Source organism: Diplotaxodon limnothrissa, linkage group LG13 (assembly GCF_057381915.1).
Source record: "Diplotaxodon limnothrissa isolate DT_005_m linkage group LG13, D_limnothrissa_male_GT1.1, whole genome shotgun sequence".
NCBI classification, from domain to species: Eukaryota; Metazoa; Chordata; class Actinopteri; order Cichliformes; family Cichlidae; genus Diplotaxodon; species Diplotaxodon limnothrissa.
Genome location: NC_140608.1, coordinates 6,704,629 through 6,725,734, shown reverse-complemented (window position 1 = coordinate 6,725,734; position 21,106 = coordinate 6,704,629). Strand labels below are relative to the sequence as shown.

Genomic DNA, 21,106 nt, shown 5'->3' with positions numbered 1-21,106 from the left:
ATCTCCAGAAGCTGTCTCCCAACACACACTCTCACCTTCTCCTTCTAGGGATATTGTGCGTCACCCACTTCTTCTTCTCTCTCATCATCACTCTCTCCCAATCCCTTAATCTCACCATAAGTACCCCGCTGCTCAATTCTGTACAGATTACCCAAAAACAAACACACCCACACACACTGAGAATTAATGCCTATAGCGTCTTCATTATCCCCGTACGTGATTAAATCTAGCCCTCCTCCCCTTGTTCACTCCTCTTTTCCCATTTAGCCCCTTTTATCTCCATCCTTTCCTTTCCATTTCCATTTCTCCCCGACTTTCCTCTCAGCTCATTTCACTTCTCATTAAGAGCGCAGATAAACTAAGCTTTTATCCAGGCAGGGATGCCATAAACCAATTCAAACAGAGACTGGAGATGGGTTATCGCTTGTATTGCCTTGTGCTTGTTGAAACACGGCTCTAAAATTGATATGATTATTTCTCATAATATAAGAGAGTGAACCATGTAGGGAGCTGGAAACAGGGAAGAGACTGATAGTGTAATAGATGTTTTTACATGTTTTTTCTTTCAGCACAAATTAGTAAATTAGAAAGGGACAAAAGGAGACAGAAAAAAGGGAAAGTTGGAGAAATTTGTCTATAAAAGACAAAACAGAGAAGAAGATCAGCCCTGTGCTAAGCTCGCATCTTTAATACCTCTGTCTGTCCATCCATTCGTCTCCAGGCCTAAGCCCTGATATGGCCCACGAACGAAACAACAACACATGATACATTACTAATTGGAAGAAGACCGATGTCCCTGCACAAAGTCACCCGCTTTCCAGAGAACCAAAATTAATCTATATATCCAAGCGTGTGTGTTTCTCTCAGGGCTTAGTAAGAACCATTGTCCATATCCAGCAGAACTGAATGTGTTAGCACACAATCAGTTTGTAATCCTCATGTCTACTGAGGAGCTGCAGATTTAGCCTGAGGCGACCTGCTACCACCAGCTGAGGAGTGACCGGAAAAGTAGCAGAGCATTAAACTACATGTTGAATTGTAAGTTTAATACAAACTGCTATGCTTTCTGTCTGCTTTAGGGGCTGGATATTTCACTTATGTTACCTCTTCTAAAATATGAACAACTATGGAAAGGGATCCCTTTTGTTTTGCTGCTGTTGATTTTCAAGGAAAAACTAAACACAATTAGTTGGTTATCATACTTAGATATCGGGAAAAAAATCTGATTGCCCTTCTAAAACAAAAGCTAAAACCCACTCCTTGTAAATCAAAGCAGATGTATGGAGAGAACTGCATTATGTCACGCCAAACTGCTAAACCTGACAGCATTGGAAAACCCTCCTACTGCATGTTTTAGGGTGTGATCCATTATAAAACTGACAATCCATCATACAAATTCACTTCAAAGCTGACTGTGAGCTGGATGGAGATGAATTCACCAGTGACATTCCTCCAGATGCGAATTTAAAATCTGCAATCCAGGCATTGTGTGAGATTACCAACACTTGCATTACACCTACAAATGAAAAGGGTTTTTTTGCATTGTGTGCAAGACTGTATGATTTTCATACTAGACATTAAGCCCCTAAACACAGCAGCATTTACAAGTCCGCATAGACTTCTGCACAACCTGAAGTCTTTTTAGCAACCAGGGATACGTACAAGACAATAAACTGAGACTATAAGCAGTAATATTTTAATGCTTTTTTCCAGATGATTTTGGCACAAATCAAGATATTAATGCACCTACATGTCCTTGACTGCCATGGCTTCATCCATAGATCCCTCAGCCAACAGAGCACGAATCAGGTGGTCGTAGGGGGAGGGGCCTAGTGCCACACCTTTTTTGTCAGCTTCCTTTAGCATCCCGAATGCTTCTGCAGGAAGAAAGCAAGAAAAAAGGGAGAGGGGAAAAGTGAGTGATAAGATTGGCTGAGATAACTGAAAAATAGAATTTAAGATTATCCTTGTATTGATGGATTGGAACAGCCTAATCTGAACACACAATAGTAAAACATGATGTTACCATTTCTCCTCAATATTTATAGGAAAACATGTATTTGCAGTATCTAAAGTAGTTGGAAAAATTATATATTTGTAATTACATACAAACATTGTTTAAAAGGTAATAATAATTTAAGGTGATGTTCTTCAACTGTGGTGAAGGCAGTATGACAAATAAATTCTGACATGTATCTTTCAAAAATCAACCACCTGGCCAGGTGTGTGATGTTTGGATACCTTGAACTTGTCCAAAAGTGTCTGTGACCGCCTTAAAACTTGAACAGTAATTAAACCTGACCCATTCCTATGACAGCAGGCACTTTATTGCGCCTTTAACAGCATCTGTTTCGAACAGTATTCACCCAAGACTGCTATATGAACTACTTCATTTCAAGTATAATTTGACATTTATTCTTTTCCCCCCCTCAATGAATCAGCAGGCTTGGCACTCAGTAGATTTCACCAATAGTACAATTAAAAAAAATGCTGGGTCAAGAGGAAAATGCCATGCCTACACAGCATGAATCAGCAGAAAGCAAAATGAAGAGGTGGGCAGGTAAAAACCCCACATGTCAGAAAGTTAGATGCTCAATTTTGGGGAGAAAAAACTTTCTTAGGAAAGAGAATCCCACGTAAGAGTGTAGCAGACTGTAATTTATCAAGATGCTAACTGGGGTTGAGCAAAGAAAAACATTTCGATGCTTTTGGAGATAATTTGTTTTGCAGGTGCAATACATACAGTGCCATGAAAAAATACTTACCCCTTCCCGATTTCTGATTTTTTTGCAGATTTCTTAATCGAAGATCAGTCAAAAATAACCAGAGCAAATACAAACTGTAGTTTTTAAATGATGATTTCATTTATTAAGAGGGAAAAAAGGTATCCAAGCCTACCTAGCCCTTTGAGAAAAACCAATCGCCCATTAACCTAATAACTGGTTCTGCTAACTATGGCAGAAACAACTGCAATCCAGCGTTTGCAATAACTGGCAATGAGTCTTTCACATGGTTTTGCAGAAATATTGCACAACTCTTTGAATATAAAACAGAAATTGCCTGATAAACAATTTCTATTCTCTTATATTCTCAAATTCTAGTTTTAAGAGACTGGAATTGGTCATTTTATACACCTCTGATGTTTTAAGTATGGCAAATGTAGTATGTCTCCCCTCTAAGTCTTACAGGAGAACAATAGCAGGACCTTCTGCTGCTTACCTTTGGCCTTGCCCTTCTTACAGAGGGCCAACAGACGGACCTGGTAATCACTAACACTTTCAGTTGCAGTGGGGGTTGTTGCGAACTTGACCTGCTGTGTGGTGGCAGCTTGCTGGTACCAGGTCTAGAAAAACAACACACAAACACACGTGTAAAACAATGCTTAAACTCAGTCTGATGCCCACAAAATGCAGCTACACCAAGTATTAAGGTCTGAAACATGTTCAGCTGTGTCCTGGGAAAGAGCTGGTGTGTTTATGTGCATATATGACAGTGCAATAATGCCTGACAGGCAGGGCAAGGTCCCATAATGCTCGATCACCCATGTAGCAGCAAGGGAAGGGGGTTAAGCTGTATCGGCTGGGGGCAAATTAGGTTTGGCACCCCAGGGGCAAAGGAAAAGTGTGCGTGCTAGAGAATGTGTGTGCTGGAGCGGGTGGTGTCAACTCAAGAGCCCCTGGGGTCACGAAGTTCATCGCTTCAGGCAACGGCAATCACTTTCTGTCTCATCATGCTTCAGGCTGCTTCAGGCGCGCACACCAAGCTCAGGAAAAATGCATAGTGAAGGAATGAAGCAAACAAGAGGAATTTAAGGCTTTAAGACTTCATTTCTTTACTAATTATTGTATTTAATTAGTAAAGAAATAACATTTAATTCTCTCCATTTAATTTCGTTACAGCTGAACACTCATATCGAGCCAAGCATCAAGCGACAACCATATGGTAGCATTTAGTGTCTGGCTAAATTAGTCTGGCATTACAGATTTAGAGACAGATCGAGCTGTAATTCCTTTCACCAGCCAACCGGTCTGATTGACTACACTTCAGATCAGAGCTTCAATCCTGTTTCCTCTGCATGTAATGAACAGGCGCTTAAAGTGGAGCAGAGTAGGGGGGCTGCATGGAGAGCGGCTGATAAGAGTTTTCAGAGGTTGTTTGGGGGGCGTGGGGGGGTTGCTCCTACAATCAGAGTCTGGGGTCAACCTGCTCTTTGGTTAATCGATTCAGTCAGCAACAGTTTTATTCAGACAAAAAAAATAAACATGTAGTGTCATCTAAATTTTAAAAAAAGCAGTAATTAGACCATTGTGATTTGAATGAGGGAGTGCAACTTTTAAAGCACTTTGCCACATCAGTACAGGACCAGTAATGTACCGAATATTAAATGTAATTATTGTGTTATTACCATGCAATTTTAGGTATAAACCATCAAAGAGGGCTGAGCAAGCCTTAGTATTGATTACTATAAAACAAACAAAACACTAACAAGGCACAAAATAAGAAATACAGGAAAAATAAAATCAACAGCACTGCCTGTTAAACAGTCACAAAAGTGTTAGAATTAAAAAATATTTTAAAGAGAGAATTATAAGAATAAATGAAATTGTCATTCTGATCTCAATCATCAGACTGTTCCTCCTGTTTGAACATCAAAACAGAGCTCAGTATCCAAAAGTCCCTGTTAGGCTATGAGCTCAATGCTTGACATTTTAGGTGAGCTACACTTAGTGTAGGCTAGAGAAGTGGAATTCTTTCTGACCAATAGGTAATATATAAAAGTTATTATCAAATGAACTTTGAAAGGTTCTGAGATAGCCAGGATTTGATGCCATTTAGAAAGGTCAATAGACTGTCAAGGCTACTGGTGTTGCACAGCAGAGAGAGATTTAATACTGTGTTATGAGCAAAACTGAATGGGCAATATTAAGGCTATGAATGATCTGGCTGAGAGGAAGCATTATATTCAAACCATAAGTGGTCCTGGGACAAAGCCTTGGGGAACGCCTCAATGATTTGTTAATTATTGATTAAACAATGACTTAATATAATATCTCAAAATAGCAACAATCTCACATCATAAAAAATAGCTTTTTAGACAATAAAAATTCAAAAAAAGGGAAATATTACCTGACAGGTAATTACTTCAACTGATCAAATTGACTGCTGTGATTAAAGACTTAAGGACACAAACTATGAACAGGCCCACTATGTTGAGTCTTACCATTGGTGCTACAGGGCTGTATGTCATATTTAATATCAGGCACCTTCACAGCTCTTTCTTCTTGCCTTTGCTTTTAGGTTTGCCTTCCCTGCTCATGGCAATCATCTTTCTAATAACAGACCTGCCAACTGAGCATTATTGGGATTATCATTTTATTGCAAGGGACCTTACCTCAGGTACCTCGAAAGGGACCTCCTGGCCATTACTCTTCAGGATGTCTGCCAGTAAACGCAGAGTCCTCTCCCTGGGAATGACGTTCTCCTCCTGCATCTTCGTCCACATGGCTTCTGCCTTCTGCCAATTGTTGGTCTCCTCTGAAAGCAACCAGAATCAAAGCAGTGAGAATGAGAAAATGTTTATGATTTGTTATTGGAAGCCATGACACACAGACCTGTGAGCCTGTATAGTCAGCTCACTACCCAGCATGCTCAAGAGAGCAATTTCTGACAAAGCGCTCCATGCTGAGAGAAGGCAATCAAAGCACTAATCTGATCAACAGACTGACCCTCAACTATGCTGTAATTTATCAAACACACCAGCTAGTGGGGGCAGTTTGTAGGTCAAACCCACAAACAGAGAAACCAAATAAAAGAGCACACAGACAAATGAAAGGAAAAGACTTACTGCAGAGTCGGAGGAGATAATTGTACATCTCATCTCTGTCGCACTCAAACAGCTTGGCTGTCATGTCCACCATCTGCTCCAAGGCCTCTAGCTGTACACACAGACAGAATATATACTTTAACTTTGTTTTTGTTTTTTTTCTTTTATATTCTTTCCTTCTTCTTCTTTGTGTGGCTTTGGTAATTTTAGGCCTGTGTGTGTGTGTTTGTGTTACCTACCTGGTTATTTAAAATGCATTTCTCTGCATACCACTGCACGCGTCCAGGCTTTGCCCTCAGCCCAGGGGTCTAGATAAAAGAAAACAGACAAAAAGAAATCAGTTGATTAATTGATAAATAGCAGCTTCAGTAAATTGTTCCTCACAAGTCTCAGATGTCAAATAACTGGTCAGATGCTGCATAGCAACAAGATATACTTCAATTTTTTTATTTTTTTTTATTTTTTACTTGATCCCGGTTAATAACATCTTCCAACACCAGGCTTATATTTTATCAGTGTCACTATTATTATTACTACAATGTCTGTACTTCATGCCAATTGTGTTTGTTTCTTTACTTCTATTTATATTTGCTGCAATTTCTGCTGCCCTTGACTAGGTCTCCCTTAAAGGAATTTTTATCTCTCGAAACTAAAGGACAAATAAAAAAAACATTACTTCACTGTGCACAACATAGGGTGGAAATCAATATAATACAAAACCATTAAAGCATTATCCTTAACATAACACTGATCCACCCGTACCCCAGTATAAAGAGTCCTTAAATATTAGCATCTATTGGTGTAGACTAATAACGAGCTGATATACAACAGATTTTAAAAATTAAATGTGTCTGCTGGCAGGAGGCTTTGTGAAAGTGCAGTGGTTTTACAAGATCATCAATGATGTATCTTCAGTCACTCTATTTCTAAAGATAATGTGTTTGATAATTAGTTTGGCAGATTATCAATACATAAAAGCTAAAGGGCAATTTACTGATACAAAGAAAACAGAGCTGATATATAATATGTGTTCAGGAGTCGGACACATGCATTTAGCAAAGCTACATCTGAGGAAATCATTGAGTTTCACAGTGTAGTGAATATGTCCATTAGAAGTTCGCAAAGTACTTTTTCGCTTTAAATTACTTTTTCAATAATCAGTTATCCAAAACTCAGATTTGACAAATTTTCAGTGCTGTGCAAAGATTTACGGATTTCAGATTTTTGTTTTTAATCCAGTAACAACATAGAAGCATCTAACTGATCTGAAATTTCTTCTACACTCCAAACATACAGCCAGATTCATAAGAAACATATATTCTGCTCCACAAAGAAGAGGAAGTCATACAAAATATGCTACTGTATTTCAGAATAACAGTCTGGGAATAAATGAAGGCAGAAAACTCAGAGGCAACCCAAACAAAGAGGATTGTTGAGTGCATTTTAGAGCAATATTGATACAAAAAACTCTCATAGCTAATGTATATCGTGGGGAGCAGGAATAGCAAATGTTTGCCACGAATAAGTTTAAAAACCCAGTGAAGCCACTTCCAGTACACTCTACCTTGTAGTAGAGACCATTATCTAGGACTCCACAATGCAACACTGGAACTGTCCTATATGAACTGTGGAAATACTACAGAAAGACCTCCCACTACACTCTTGAAAATGGCGTTTAAAAAAGGAACTTCAACAATAAAATTATGATTTCAAATGCAGAGAATCTGCCGCCCCGGCAGTTACAGCCAGGAGATTTGCTCAGATTTTTAGGACACCAGTGAGATGCAGACAGACAGAGTGTGTGGGCTGTCAATAAAGGCTGACATAGATTGATCTGCAGGCTCATGTAGCTATGATTTAGTCTGATATGAGGAGTGACTAGATGGTTATCATGGAATAACAGTGATCAGGATTTCATCTGTCTCCTGGGGGCTTTGATACAATCTGAATAAGACTAGGATTGAGAAACCTCACTCTGCCTGTCTTCCTGGTAATCTGGCTAAGGAAAAAAAGAAAGAAAAAAAAAAAAAAGAACAGACCGATCTGGCAGGAAGTTAATCTGAATGAGGATCAACAGCGCTCAATCCCTGCTGGCCTCTTTGATGGGAGCCCATCATACTGTGAGAGAGGGGAGAGTAAAAGGAAAGACCAGCTTCATCCCTTCCCCTGACTGCCATGCTTTCCTCTTTCAATCCCCACTTCTCTCAATCCCTCCCTCTTCCTCCAAATCTCTCCTGCTCCTCCTCTCCATCCCTCTAGCTGTCCCAGGCAAAGGCATTATGTTCTTACCCAACCAGCCAAAGGGACAAATTAAAATGTGTTGCACTCACTCTCTCTCAGTCTGTCTAATCTTCTTAGAGACTAAGGCCTGGTGCAAGTGCTCCATCTCTTTGCCTCTGATTCCTTTTACTTGGTAAAGTCTTGAGGGCTCAAAGCACCACAACTGCTCACACACACACACACACACACACACACACACACACACACACACACACACACACGAATATGTTTGGGATTTTGAATCCATCAGGACAAATCTCCCTAATCTGGGCCAAAAACAAAATCCTCAGAAATAAGAAGGCACATAGTTTACACACACGCATGGTTACATGAAAAGAATTCAAGTTCGAAACAACCCCCACGCCCCCAAAAAACAAAAGGTCGCTCAGAGATCAAGGAAACATGTCAAACAGCTCAAATAAAACTATACTGGAGTCCCTGTTGACACCTTGCTCAGTGTCTTGCGTAGCCTTTAGTTGCCAAAGCATCTTCACAGGTTTCTCCCACCTACTTACGTGCATAGACAAAAAGAAAGTGCTGGAGTCGACCTTTCCTCACCTCCACTTAACAAACCCTCTCCATCTCAATTCCTAATGTCCTAATTCCACTAATCACCTGGCCACTTAGCCCCCCACACACACAAATACACACATGCAGAGGCAAACCCCTCTCCCTAACACAAAAACACATAATGGCTTACCACTCTTTAGCAATACTACCTAACCTTGACCATAACACACACAATAATAGGCCTGGCCACCTGACAATCCCCTATCTAACCATGACCATTTAGCACAAAATTGGCCACCTTTCTCTATCATTACATTTAATTAGCTGTGATTAATCAGCTGCCAATTATACCAAACACAGCCTAAAGAGAGACACCACTCTGGACTGCCACTTGACGCTCTCACAGGGGAAAAAGTATTTGTGCATCTGAGTGTGCGTATGCATATTTGAGTCAAAGATATAATTCAATTGTAGTTTATCACCTCAGCGGTGGATCTATCGCCATCCAAGTATAATAACGGGGGAGTTCAAAAGTGAACTTTGTGTTTAGACTGTTCTAAAAGTCTGTGAAGGTTAAGTGAATCCTGGCTTTTGAAATATATCAACTGCCTTTTTTTGTTTTCTCCTGATTAGACTCTGAAAGACAGCAAAGAAAAGCCGTTAACTGTAAAACTGGGGAACTGGAGACCCAGTTGCCGAGCAGTCATTCCTGACATATTCTTTTAAGTCCACCATAGACCCTCACGCTAACCATCTGGCAATGGAATTTACATTACTGGGACCCGAGCAAACTCTGACAGACTCGTGAAAAGTATAATCCCTGCTTTAAGGCGTTCACAGATACATATCTACCAGCACACTCTAGGCTGCAGGTTGATTTTTGTAATTGTATTATCAGATCTATGGAGGCATATGTTAGATAATGGGATGAAGAGAGAAGCTGAGCTGTGAACTGGTCACCACCTGGTGGTGCAGTAGATCGGGTGGCCGGATAGGCCTGGCGTGCCCAAACATACAGAAAGGGTGCAATGGAAGTGTCTGGCAGAGGCCCTGTTCTGTGGATCTTCAATTCCCACCTCTGAGAGAACTAATCAATAGCTTCCTGAGGCCAGGGACGTCGAGTCCTGTCATGGCAATAATTCCCGAAATAAATGGAGGAGTCCAGGGAGTTTCAGTGTAATCAACAGCGACTATAGTAATGAGAGAAAAATTCTACATCTGAAGAAAAGTGATAACTTTGTCCAGAAAAGCAGATAAGGAAAGATTACAATTATTTATTTAATAAAAATGCCAGTAGATGTGATACTTTGTGTGAAGTAGTAAATACACACTATGGTTAAAAAGCAGCCATTGTCCACTAACATCTTGTATGCTTTAATTTTCAGTAGGCATGTAAATAGGCTTGCTGGACTTTTAAATCAATATTCCTGCATTTTTTTTCAGTTGCAGTCTGGGGATTTTTGTATGTACTGTGCTACAACATTTCAGTGGGATTCAAATCTGAGCTATTTTTTCCATGACGAGGTCAGCTGTACATCTATTTACAAGGCATCAGCAATCTCACACATGTAGCACGTAGCTGACTCGCTATTATAAGTAGGATAACAGTCATACAATCTAGCGAGAGCCACAATAACACGCTGATAATATTTAAGAGGGTTTGAAAATCCTCAAGAGGGACAAATCCCCATTTCAGTGCACGCCAGGACATGCGAGAGAGAGCAAGGTCAGGGCGAGGGAGTTAAGATATTTTTCACTGTTTTGTTCTCATTCTGATCGGCCTTGTTTCTGTTCCTCTGTTGTCAGGCTCATCCCTCTATTCATCTGCTCATCAATCTCTCTATTTTGTTGTCCATTCCCAACCCCTTCTCCATTTATGTGAAAATCGCTTCTTATCTGCCCGCTTTGCCTCTCTCTTTCTCGCACTAATCTACACAGATTTTAAAGCAGGACTTAAGATGACAAAGATATAAATATTCATAGAATATTCAGGTCAGATGATTTACAATAACAAAAAGAGGGTTGGCAATTCCATCCTACATGTCCTGTGCGGCTTATGACGGCCATGCACACCGGAGAACAATTTTTCATCAGCTAGATTCTCCAAGACTAAGAAACTAATTTTCTTTGGAGATCTGATCTGATCAGAGGGCAGAGTGCAGTCTAACAAAAACAAATAAAACCTTCCAATAAAGACACAATGTTACCTCGATGATCTTCCGGGCCTCGCGGTAGCGGCCTGTCTGCAGGAATGCGAAGAACAGGTCATAGAGCATGGTCATCTCTCCTCGCTCCTGGCTCACAAAGTCCATGGCTGAAGAGAAAGACAGACAGGCGAGGAAACGGAGCAGAGAAAGGTCATGAATAAAAACGCACGTAAGGTAAACAAACCCACCACACACTTCATTTCCTTCTGATTCCATTATTTGGCACAATGTCCCACTCACAAAGCAGCCCTATCAAGACAGCTCTCAAACAAACACAGGTCCCGAATGAAAGCCTAAGCTGCCCCGGTGAACTTGCTAAAACGCTCTGCTCAGCGTTACGTACTATCTCCATCCAGCAGCTTCAGAACAGGTACCAGACACACAAACAAACACACACTCTGCAAACTTTCAGTAACCTAAATGAATCTGCATATTCAGCAAACAGAAAAAAAAGAATAATCCTACTCCCTTCATTTGCACTCATTTAAAGCTGGAAATATTTCACTGATTGGCTCCAATGTGAACAAGTTTTCAGAGTTTCTGACTGGATTAAATGATGTAGCATTTTCTATGTGCAAATCCTATCTTCCCAAGACTGAACCACACCAGCAGGATCCTGTTGAAACTTCCAGGTTAAAAGTATTCTGTCCTCTTCTTATCTGAAAATAGCTCAGTAGTTGCTATAATTGCCAGACCCTCTGAAAACCCTATACTTTATTTTTCTGTTGGTGCTTGAAACCAAACCAAGGTCACACATGTGAATGAAGATTTTGACAAGCTGTGTCATGCTTTTAGTGTGTTTTGGACAGCTGAAGGCCATTCTGCTGGAAGCTTTTCTTCTCTTTTATTTTAAAAGGTGTATTTTAAGGTGAATTTTTAGACTATTCGTGCACTGCATCAGCATGGGTCCACAGGGGTACTCACGATGCTGCGAGTGCGACTCAAGGTTTATGTCACAAGTCATCCTCTCTGATGCTTTATATGATGGAGTGAGAGGCGGTGTAATTTGTTATTTGTAAGTTGACACTGCTTTACATGCTGGCCTCTTTCAGCACTTTAATCAGAGTTACTTTGGATTTAAGGGTGCAGCGACTAACTGTGAGGGTTTGTCACCTTTTGGCATGTTGGGGGAATGAAAGGAGACAGAGGGGAGGGAAGGAAGTGGAGAGGTGCTCCACTGTACAGTTTCAACCTTTACGTACTCCAGAGCCACTTGCCCCAGCGGCTCACCGAACTTGACCTTTTCACCGCATCGCTGTCAACATACAGGGAGACTGTTCTAAATGTGACTGGCTGACATGCTTCACCGTGACCCTGGTCTGAACCTTTCTCACTCTCTGGTCCTCTTATGCTCTCTTGGGATTGTTGGCACTTGTTACATGTGCGTTTAACGCAAACACTGAATGAGCACTTTAGAATAGCTCCTCCCCACACACAAAGACCCAAATGAATAACAAAAGGTTGGAGTCAATCAGAGGAAACAAAAATGGTTCACGCTAAGCTGGAGTGGGGGAAAAAATTTGGATTATAGCTGTGAGACGCAGTGACAGAGTACACAGCTATTCTGAACTTCTGAACTCTGGGGAAATGATAGTCAAAATAACTTAAGGCTGTTTGATATAACGATATATATCGGATGACGATATAAAAACGTCTATCGTTTCATTTTACGCTATCGTTTGTTTCGTGGTGTCGCAAAATAAACCGTTTACAGCAATATTTTTTCATCGTTGTGATGGTCACTGTAGTGGCTATATTAATTTCTTAAAGTTCTCTCTTTCTCTTATATTTAATATAACCACACTACAGGCGGACAAGCGCCTGTTTTTATGCGTTGTCGTTAGCAACAATGACAGTAAAACCATCGCATGTCCGCTTGTTTATTTTCCACATAAACCTTTCACAATAAAGCTCAAGATCCTGTTGAGACTTTTCAAAATAAACGTGAAAGAGTATGCAGAGTGTTTACGGATGAGAAGCAAAAAAGAGCCGCCAGGTGCTAAAAAAAATAAACCTTTGACTCAAACGTTAGAACAGGCTTTTCCCCGCAGCACGCCGTGTAATAAATACTCACAAAGAAAACGGCGGCCGTTACAACTTATGTCTAAAAATGTACAGTTTCATGCAACACTCAACTCCAGGTACACGATACCCAGCTGGAAACACTTCACGCAAGTCGAGCTGCCCGACATTCACAGAAGTTTCAGAAAATGCAAAATGTTTTTGTGTTGATAGAAGTCTTATATCGGGATATGAGATTTTGGTCATATCGCACAGCCCTAGTCATAGTCAAGGTAAAAAGATGAGTCTTTAAGCGAGATCTGAAAGACTGAATAGACTCGGAAGTGTGATTGGCAATAGGGAGACTGTTCCACAGTCCAGGTGCTGCGATAGCAAAGGCACGATCACCTCTGGTTTTCAGCCTAGACTTAGGTTGTATTAAGAGCATCTGGTTTGAAGATCTTAGTGCTTTTTAGGATTATACAAATGGAGTTCTGTTAAATAGCTAGGCACGATATTGTTTAAGATTTTATAAGTGAGTAAAAGAATTTTAAAATCAATGCGAAATTTCTCAGGAAGCCAGTGTAAGTTGGCTAAAACTGGAGTAATATGATCATGCATTCTGGCACCTGATAAAAGGCTGCAGCAGCGTTCTGTACTAATTGCAAACGGTAGAGAGAGGAGCGAGGGAGGCCTAAATAAAGGGAGTTACAATACTCAAAGTTACTCCCTAAGCCCCTGCTCAGACCACAGGCAGTATAAAGGTTGGATGAAGCTTCCTGGCCGGAAATGTAAGGACAATACAGGAAGTGCCCTAAACTTTCATCAAAGCAGCTGTTTGCCCAGACATCTATAAACACTTTCCGATTAGTTTATGAGCTCAGCCGCTAATTTTGGGTCAAACAAAATATAGCAAAGTCTATTTTCTATATTCTAGTTAGTATGTTTCAGAAAGAAAGATTATTTCAGATATGCTCACTGGCTAACAACGTCTGATTGATGAATCGTTGGTCAAACTACAAGTCACACCCATCGGTACCTTGAAAAGGATCTATGAGTTATATGACAATAGCAACATCCATGTTTTATAGTGGGTTATAAATATATGGTTCTGTTGGAGGTTTCTTCCTGTTAAAAATTAGTCCTTGACAAATGCTTCCTTCTAGGGGATTGCCAGATTCTCTAATAGTCTTTACAATATTAAGGAAAAATAAATAAATAAATTGCCCATTAGTATTTTTTTTTAATACAAACTGATGATAGATGGGTTACTGGATGTGGAAAAAGGTAGCTGAAGGACAGGACGTGATGACTATGTACAAAGTGTGTAACCTTTCTGCAGTAACTCAGTCTCTCCTTTCTCCACCAGAGCAACAATAATGTCGTGGATGCGAGGCAGGTGGTTGTAGCGCTTCTGACACTCGAGTGCTGCTTCGAGAGCTCCGGACACGTCCTTACTGCAGATACAGACAAAGAGAGAGAGAGCAGAGAGCGAGTTAGATGCCAGGTCTGTGCAATCAGTCATGTACAGGATTGTGTCAGTAGAGAATAGAAGAGCGTATCATGGGGTGTTAACCCTGTGACCTCCCATTCAAGCACTATGACCCACCCCAACAATACAGGCCTTTGAATTCATGACAGCACAACTGTGGGCGATGAAGCCTTTTGGCCCCAATACATCATTCTCACACAATCAGGCACACTCTCACACACCTATCTGTGAGGGGCTAATGTCTCTCTGGACAGGCTTTTAGAGGGGAAGCAATGCAACAGATAAAAGGACTCCACTGATCTTTACCCTCTCTGCTCTGCTCCTCTTGCGCCTTCAAACTTCTCTTGCTCTTCCTTTTGTCTCTTCAACGCCCTTTAACCTTCCCCTCATTTTCTCTTCTCTCATTTCCCTTTTCTTCTAACCTTCCCGTCTTCTTTTTATCCTTCCGTCTCTCTTCCTCCACACCATCTTTCCCCCCCCATGCTGTCAGCTCTCACACTCCTCCGATGACCTCACCCCCCAGCTGAGCAATTTAACAGAAATATGGCAACAAAATTAGTCCCCCCCCCCACCCCGCCAGCAGCATCACCACAGCTTCATCTCATGTCACCCCCCCGCCTAACCTTCTACTTTCACGCCTTCCAACAAACAAAAGAGCATGCAGAAGGAGGATGAGTGCACCTGAAGGAGTGATAACAAGAGAAGTAGAGAGGCAGAGATAGGTAAAGGAAGTAAGAGAGCAAGAGCAAGAAGAGGGAGTGGGAGAGACCACATCAATCCCCTCTATTGTGACAGCGCTGCCATCAATCTGTTGATTGGGTAATTACCATGTCAATCACACAGAGGTCAAAGCATATAAGGCACCCACAAAGGAGGCAAGGGGCAGAGTGAATGAGTGAGAAAAAGACAGTGTCAGACAGAATGGACAGGTATAGTTTTTGCAGTGTTTTTTTCCCTCTCATCTAATCAATTAAATAAGCAGATTTGTGAAATATGTCCAAAAAGACCAACAACTTTAGAGGGAAAAAAAGGACAAAAAATGATGTGACCTTGAGTTCAGCTTCTGTGAGCCAGCAGCAGCAGAAGAGAGTGATGGAGGGAGGAGGGATGGAGTGATTAGGGTTGGAAGGCAAAGAGGTCTGCTAATTGAAATGAAGAGGGACAACATTATTCAGCAGCGGCAGTCAAGAGGCTGTTCAAATGCATAACAGTCTGATTGAACAACGCAGAAGAGAGACTAAGAGATTTTTGAAAATGAGAGAAAGAGTGTGGAGATGGGAGGAGACCAGAAAGGGAGGCGTTGGTGTGCAGTTTACCCCCCAAAATGAGAGAGGGATGGGGAAAAAAGTACAGTATGCTCTTTGTAGTTGACGTATCATATACATACAATTACTTTAACTATTATGGTGTGGTGCACAAGGCCATTTCATTCCTCATTTGTTTCATCATCTCAACTATCTGTCCACCTTATTCATCCCTCCATCAAGCAACTCCATAACTACTTATAATCCCTCTTTTCTAATGAGAGAGAAAGAGAGAGAGAAAAGGGGCCTGGCGTTGCAATTATACCCCTTCTGCCTTCCTCCCATCTCTCCGCCCGCTAACCCCCCCCCCAAAAAAAGAGCTAAAGATGTCGAAAGATGGATAATTTCCCCTAGGTACAATTTAACTGTCACTTTGCATTGCCATTTACTGCAGCGCACAGCCCTGTTAATGTCCCCAACTTTGCATGTCAGCCACTTTCCAGCCAATTAAGCCCTGAAAAAATAACGAGCGCTTTGCTCCATAGAAACCTGAAGGATTAGACAAGGAAGCTCATTTTACCTCATCTTACTCCCCCTTCTTTACCTCCCTCTCCATTTCCGTCACCCCTCCTCCCCCTTTTGTTCGGAGGAGATGAGCAGGCCTGTTATCAAGCCACTGTCCTCGCGTGAGGGAAAACGAGGTGTCTGTGTCTTGAAACACAAATGAAACTGATCATCACACCACTACATGTATTCAAGAAAGGCACTTATGCTAGTACGGTTCACCCCCCCCACATGATTGAAACTGTGCGTGTAACGTTGTGGTAATGTGAATCATTCCCATCACCATTTTGGCTGAACAGATAATTCAGCTGTTCCCAACTTGTTATTTAATGGCTATATATATATATATATATATATATATATATATATATATATATATATATATATATATATATATATATCATTATATACAAACCTTATGAGCCAAAGCCCATATTCAGACTGTTCTGCTACATCAATCAGAGGCAGCGTCCTTACATGGCCATCTCATGCACACTGCCCTGGCTGTGAGCACCCACCTGCTGTTATGTTTATGAGGGGCAGCCAATCAGAAAACAGTTGGCTTAAAAGGATTAATATGTCAAAAATATTCATTAGACCAACTTAAACATAAGCTTAATTTAGTATCGACCATGTTAAGAGTTAAACATGCATGTTTTAGCATGTCTTTTCATGTTCTTCCATTATTCAACTCCGGCTGCTTCGATTTCTCTACATGGGATTTCCATTTCTTCCTTTTATTCCTAGGGAGTGGGAGTGAATGAGGCGTTTTTCTCTGAGCCACTTGTCTCTTTTCAGCTCTACCCTCCTCCTCATATTCCATCAACGTGGCTGCCGTCTTATCATCCACGTCCTGCCAGCTCTTCATTTTGCTGGACTCATTAGCATTTACTGTTGCTAATCACTTCCACGAGGATGTGGCAATGTGAGCTAGCTGCCAGCTAGCGTAGTCGCAGGTTAGCAGACACAATACAAAGCGGACAGGCATGACGGCTAACGGGGCGGCGCATATGATGGGCTGTCAAGGGCTAATCTGGCGGAGAAGTGTTCATTAAGTCATTAGCGCTGACGCTGCGATGAGATGGGTGCAGGCGGGAGTGATGCCTGCTTTGTCCTCTGTTATCGCTTCCCTTCATCCCTCCTCCTCCTCCTCCTTCCGACTGTTTGTCCGCTGACTGACGGAATGAAGAGGTGGAGAATGGGTGAAGATAAAAGATAAAAAAGAGAAGAGGGCAAAGAGACTGATTCAACCGGCGTGCAAAAGTCAAGTGTTGCAGTACTGAGGCTTGACTGAACCACTGTTGGAACTACAAGAACCACCACTGCACTTTCACAAAAGACTAATTTAAGACATTTGCTGTTTTAAAATAGGATTTAAAAACGTAACTAAGATAACTCTGTAGCCAAAGTAAAATAAAGTTAATAAAATAGTGATTATTCACAAGAGTGTCCTGAATAAGCTTTATTATTAAGTTGTTACTCATCTATCAATTTTAAGTAGAATTAAGCCATCTGTTACAATTACACCAATCTACTTTATGCACAGCAAACTGGACAACTTTATCAAAATTTTATCTGCACACCAGATGAGTTGACCAACACTCAACAACCAGCCAACTAAGCGTACCCAAATGTCCTACTAACAAATCATAAACACATGACAGATGTTAGAATACCAACAACCATCTTTTTCCTTCGTGTTTATTAGTGTGTGTTCACTGCAGTATCATTTGGAGGAAGTACAACTGGCACTTGATTTGTGAACGAGGCTGTGCTAAGCTGCTGTGTGCATTTGTGTTTTGGCGGCTGTTGATGACCCAGTAGTAAATTAGCCTGCTAATCTCACAGAGGCAGTGATTAACGAGTGAACCTCGAAACTGTTTGTGCCAGAGACCAGACTTACAGCAACACAAACAGCAACAAGGGAGCACCCGGTGAGAGAGAGTGTGTGTATGTGTGTGCGCGCAAGCGAGCTTTCTTTGCAGAGGTCTACCTCTGCTGCAGTAAGCACGCTAGAGGTAAACTGCACATGAAAGCATGCACAGTATGTGTGTGTGCCCCCTAACCGCGCATTACGTGTCTATGGTAAATCCAGCAATTAGTGGTCTGTACATAATTAACATGCTAATGAGTTGATCTACTTAAAAGCTGCTTCGACAAATAGAACGCGCACATGCGCTGAAAAACACACACAAACCGAATAGAGTTGAGGGTGGGGCAATAGCAGTGACCCCGCAGCCAATATTTGCTAATGCTCATTTGCATACTTGCATTATGAGAAGCAGCATCGATGGCCATCTCTCCCCGCACACCCACACTTAAACCTCAGAGGAGAGCAGTGGGTGTTTCAGGGGATCAGGGGTGGGGGAGCTCATGGGAGAGGTTGCAGCTGGCGCATCCTCAAACAAACAAAACCTGGCTCTGACGCGCATAAACACACACGGCTAACATAAATGAGCAATTTCCACATCCTCTCTCTATCTGAATCGCTGACCCAGAATATAACCTCAGCTATGATCATAGGGAGGAATGAGTGACTCATTGAGACACACATGCATACACACACCTGGCAACAGGCTTTGGCAGATGAAGGCTCAAATCTGAAAACAAAAGTGAGCTTGTTGGCTGGTTAAGTGGAGACCATCAGCCATAAAACTGGAACATACAACTCAAATAGATGTTTTAACTTTAAGGGAGTTTGGGACACTTTTGTAACACTTAGGATCTCTTTTACCTGACCAGGTAGGCAGTAACCACGGGGGAGCAGAGATTAGCAGTGGGCTTGACCAGACCGAGGGTAAAGACTGTGTCTTGCAGTCGGCGGATGGAAGGGATATCGCCTCCGGCCGCTACAGCGTTGAGCGCGTGAAACAGGGTGGTCATGTGTGTGTCGTTCATCGGCACATCCTTCTCCTTCATCTCCTTCAGGATGTCCACTGCCTCTGAGATGGAAAGGAAGAAACGTCAGCAACGCTTGCTCCCACATCTGTGTGCGACGCTTCAGTGAGGTGTCAGCATGCACCTCTCCATCAAAGCAAGCGATGTGAAAGTGGATTAGATGGACAGAGAACGGGCACATGAAAAGAACAAAAGAGAAGGAGAAAGAGAGATGATGCAGAGAGGAGAAAGAAAGCGAGAGGAGGGCAGATATTGGCTGGGAGAAGAGTAGGGTGTGTGAATGTGATAAAAGGCCCCTTTAGCTAATTCCATGTGGGGGAAACAAACCCATATTAAAACAGAATTTTGCACCCAGCGGGGGATGCAAATCCAACCCCGTATAATGCCAACTCTGTGCTAATTGCTACTTGCAGTTTTCTAAACGAGACTACAATTACCAGACCTCTACAATGGAGGCCAGCTTTTTGCCGTGGCCATGTGGAAAGCACTTGGGGGGCTAAATTATAGGTATGTGGCGACAAGGGCCCGCCGTGGACCCAGCGAGACCTCGCTAAGCGGGCTGAGGGGTGGATCAGTTTGGTCAAGTCCAGCCGGTAATGGAGGGCTTTTTACTGGGCCACGCGTCCATCTGGCCAACACTAGGGGCTAAATGGTGAAAAGAGAGTGTGGTTTGTGTGTGTATATATGTGGTGTATCAGGGTAAAGCAATTAAGATGCGTTTACCATCTATTTAGACAGCTGCTAATGGGCTGACAGCGATACAGCCGCTCTCCACCACGGATACTAATCTATACAGCATGACTAAGAAGGAGGAGGGAGATGGAGAGATGCACAGACACAGAATATATTTGAATAATCACCATTAAGCCTCCAAATGCAGGATAATGTTGGATCCTGTCTTACAAAGATCCTCGCTCTTTTCACTGGTGAAGATTTTAGTACACAGATGCATGAAAGCAAATAAAGTGAACACATGGGAGTAATGATATCCACACCTACACAGCTGTTAATACAACAAAACCCCTCAAACGAGTGTCACTCTACTGGGAACACACACCCTCGTGGGCTGAGATACGGGGCCACTGGTGAGTGCTTTGGCATCCTAATTTCAGTCTGTCTCTCCAGCCCTCCACCTCCCTATGCCAGTTGTTATGGCGATGGGAACCCATGGCTGTCACAGATTTAATGGGACGGGGGGAAAAAATAGAGGGGCGAAGAGGGGGACGGGGTGACTAGCAGTGGAGGAGACACCGCTAAACAGGGGGAGAAAATAAAAGGAGGGTTAAGCTTTTCAAAAGGGATAAGTTTGGTTAATTGAATGTGGGCCTGATGAAGATAAAGGGTACTCTTTCAACTTATCCGGTTTCTGTTGCTGCTCTGTTTCTGTTTTTAATTATCAAGATATCAGCAATTGATACCATCAACATAGTTTCCAACTACAAATATATTCCCACGTTTTACCAATTCTGCGATACTCAACACACTGCAATTCCCCGTATCATATCTGTGCCACTGAAGACAAAGCAAGAGGATTTAGACGATCTGCCCTCCAATTGCCCCCCCACCCCAACATTTTAGCCGCTTTCTTCATTGCAACTTTTAAATTACCCTCAAGTCTTTTCCTTTCAGGCTAATTTATTTCATAAGCATTACCTTAAGCAGTAACTAAATCATGACCCTGATAAGTAAAATTAGTGGTGGAATTGGTTTAAAGCAGGGGTGGGCATTTAATTTCCCCAAGGGGCCACATGAGAAATCGGGACTGTTGTGGTGGACTGCACTAATAAGCTTATGAAGAGATAAAATTCATGAGCAGAATTGAGATCAGCTTATTGGAACGGTTCTCTACGACTCTCATGAGGCCCCTTGGTGAAAATTCATTGCTCACCACTCGTGTAAAAACGAGTGTATAAATGTATGTAATGTAAGAAGAAGCAAAAAGATATAATGCAATATTCATATTCTGTCCCACTCATAGGTGTGCTTTTAACTTCTTTCAACAAAGAACACAAGCACCACAAATCAGGGAGGTGAGCTTGATGGAAGAATGTGTGGATGTGTGACACAAACGTTTGATAATTAAATC

General features: G+C 41.8%; 1 protein-coding gene across 1 annotated transcript in view; it reads right to left on the bottom strand.

Moving 5' to 3' along the window:
* lrpprc (leucine-rich pentatricopeptide repeat containing) overlaps positions 1-21,106 on the bottom strand; it is a 58,575-nt gene that overhangs the window by 13,887 nt on the left and 23,582 nt on the right. Inside the window, exons 23-30 of the mRNA XM_085369706.1 lie at positions 18,857-19,064; positions 14,155-14,279; positions 10,822-10,928; positions 6,064-6,132; positions 5,846-5,936; positions 5,393-5,535; positions 3,220-3,343; positions 1,751-1,877 (exon numbers count right to left, since the gene is read on the bottom strand). Of these exons, the coding sequence (XP_085225832.1) occupies positions 1,751-1,877; positions 3,220-3,343; positions 5,393-5,535; positions 5,846-5,936; positions 6,064-6,132; positions 10,822-10,928; positions 14,155-14,279; positions 18,857-19,064 (994 nt within the window). The remainder of the gene's footprint in view (positions 1-1,750; positions 1,878-3,219; positions 3,344-5,392; positions 5,536-5,845; positions 5,937-6,063; positions 6,133-10,821; positions 10,929-14,154; positions 14,280-18,856; positions 19,065-21,106) is intronic.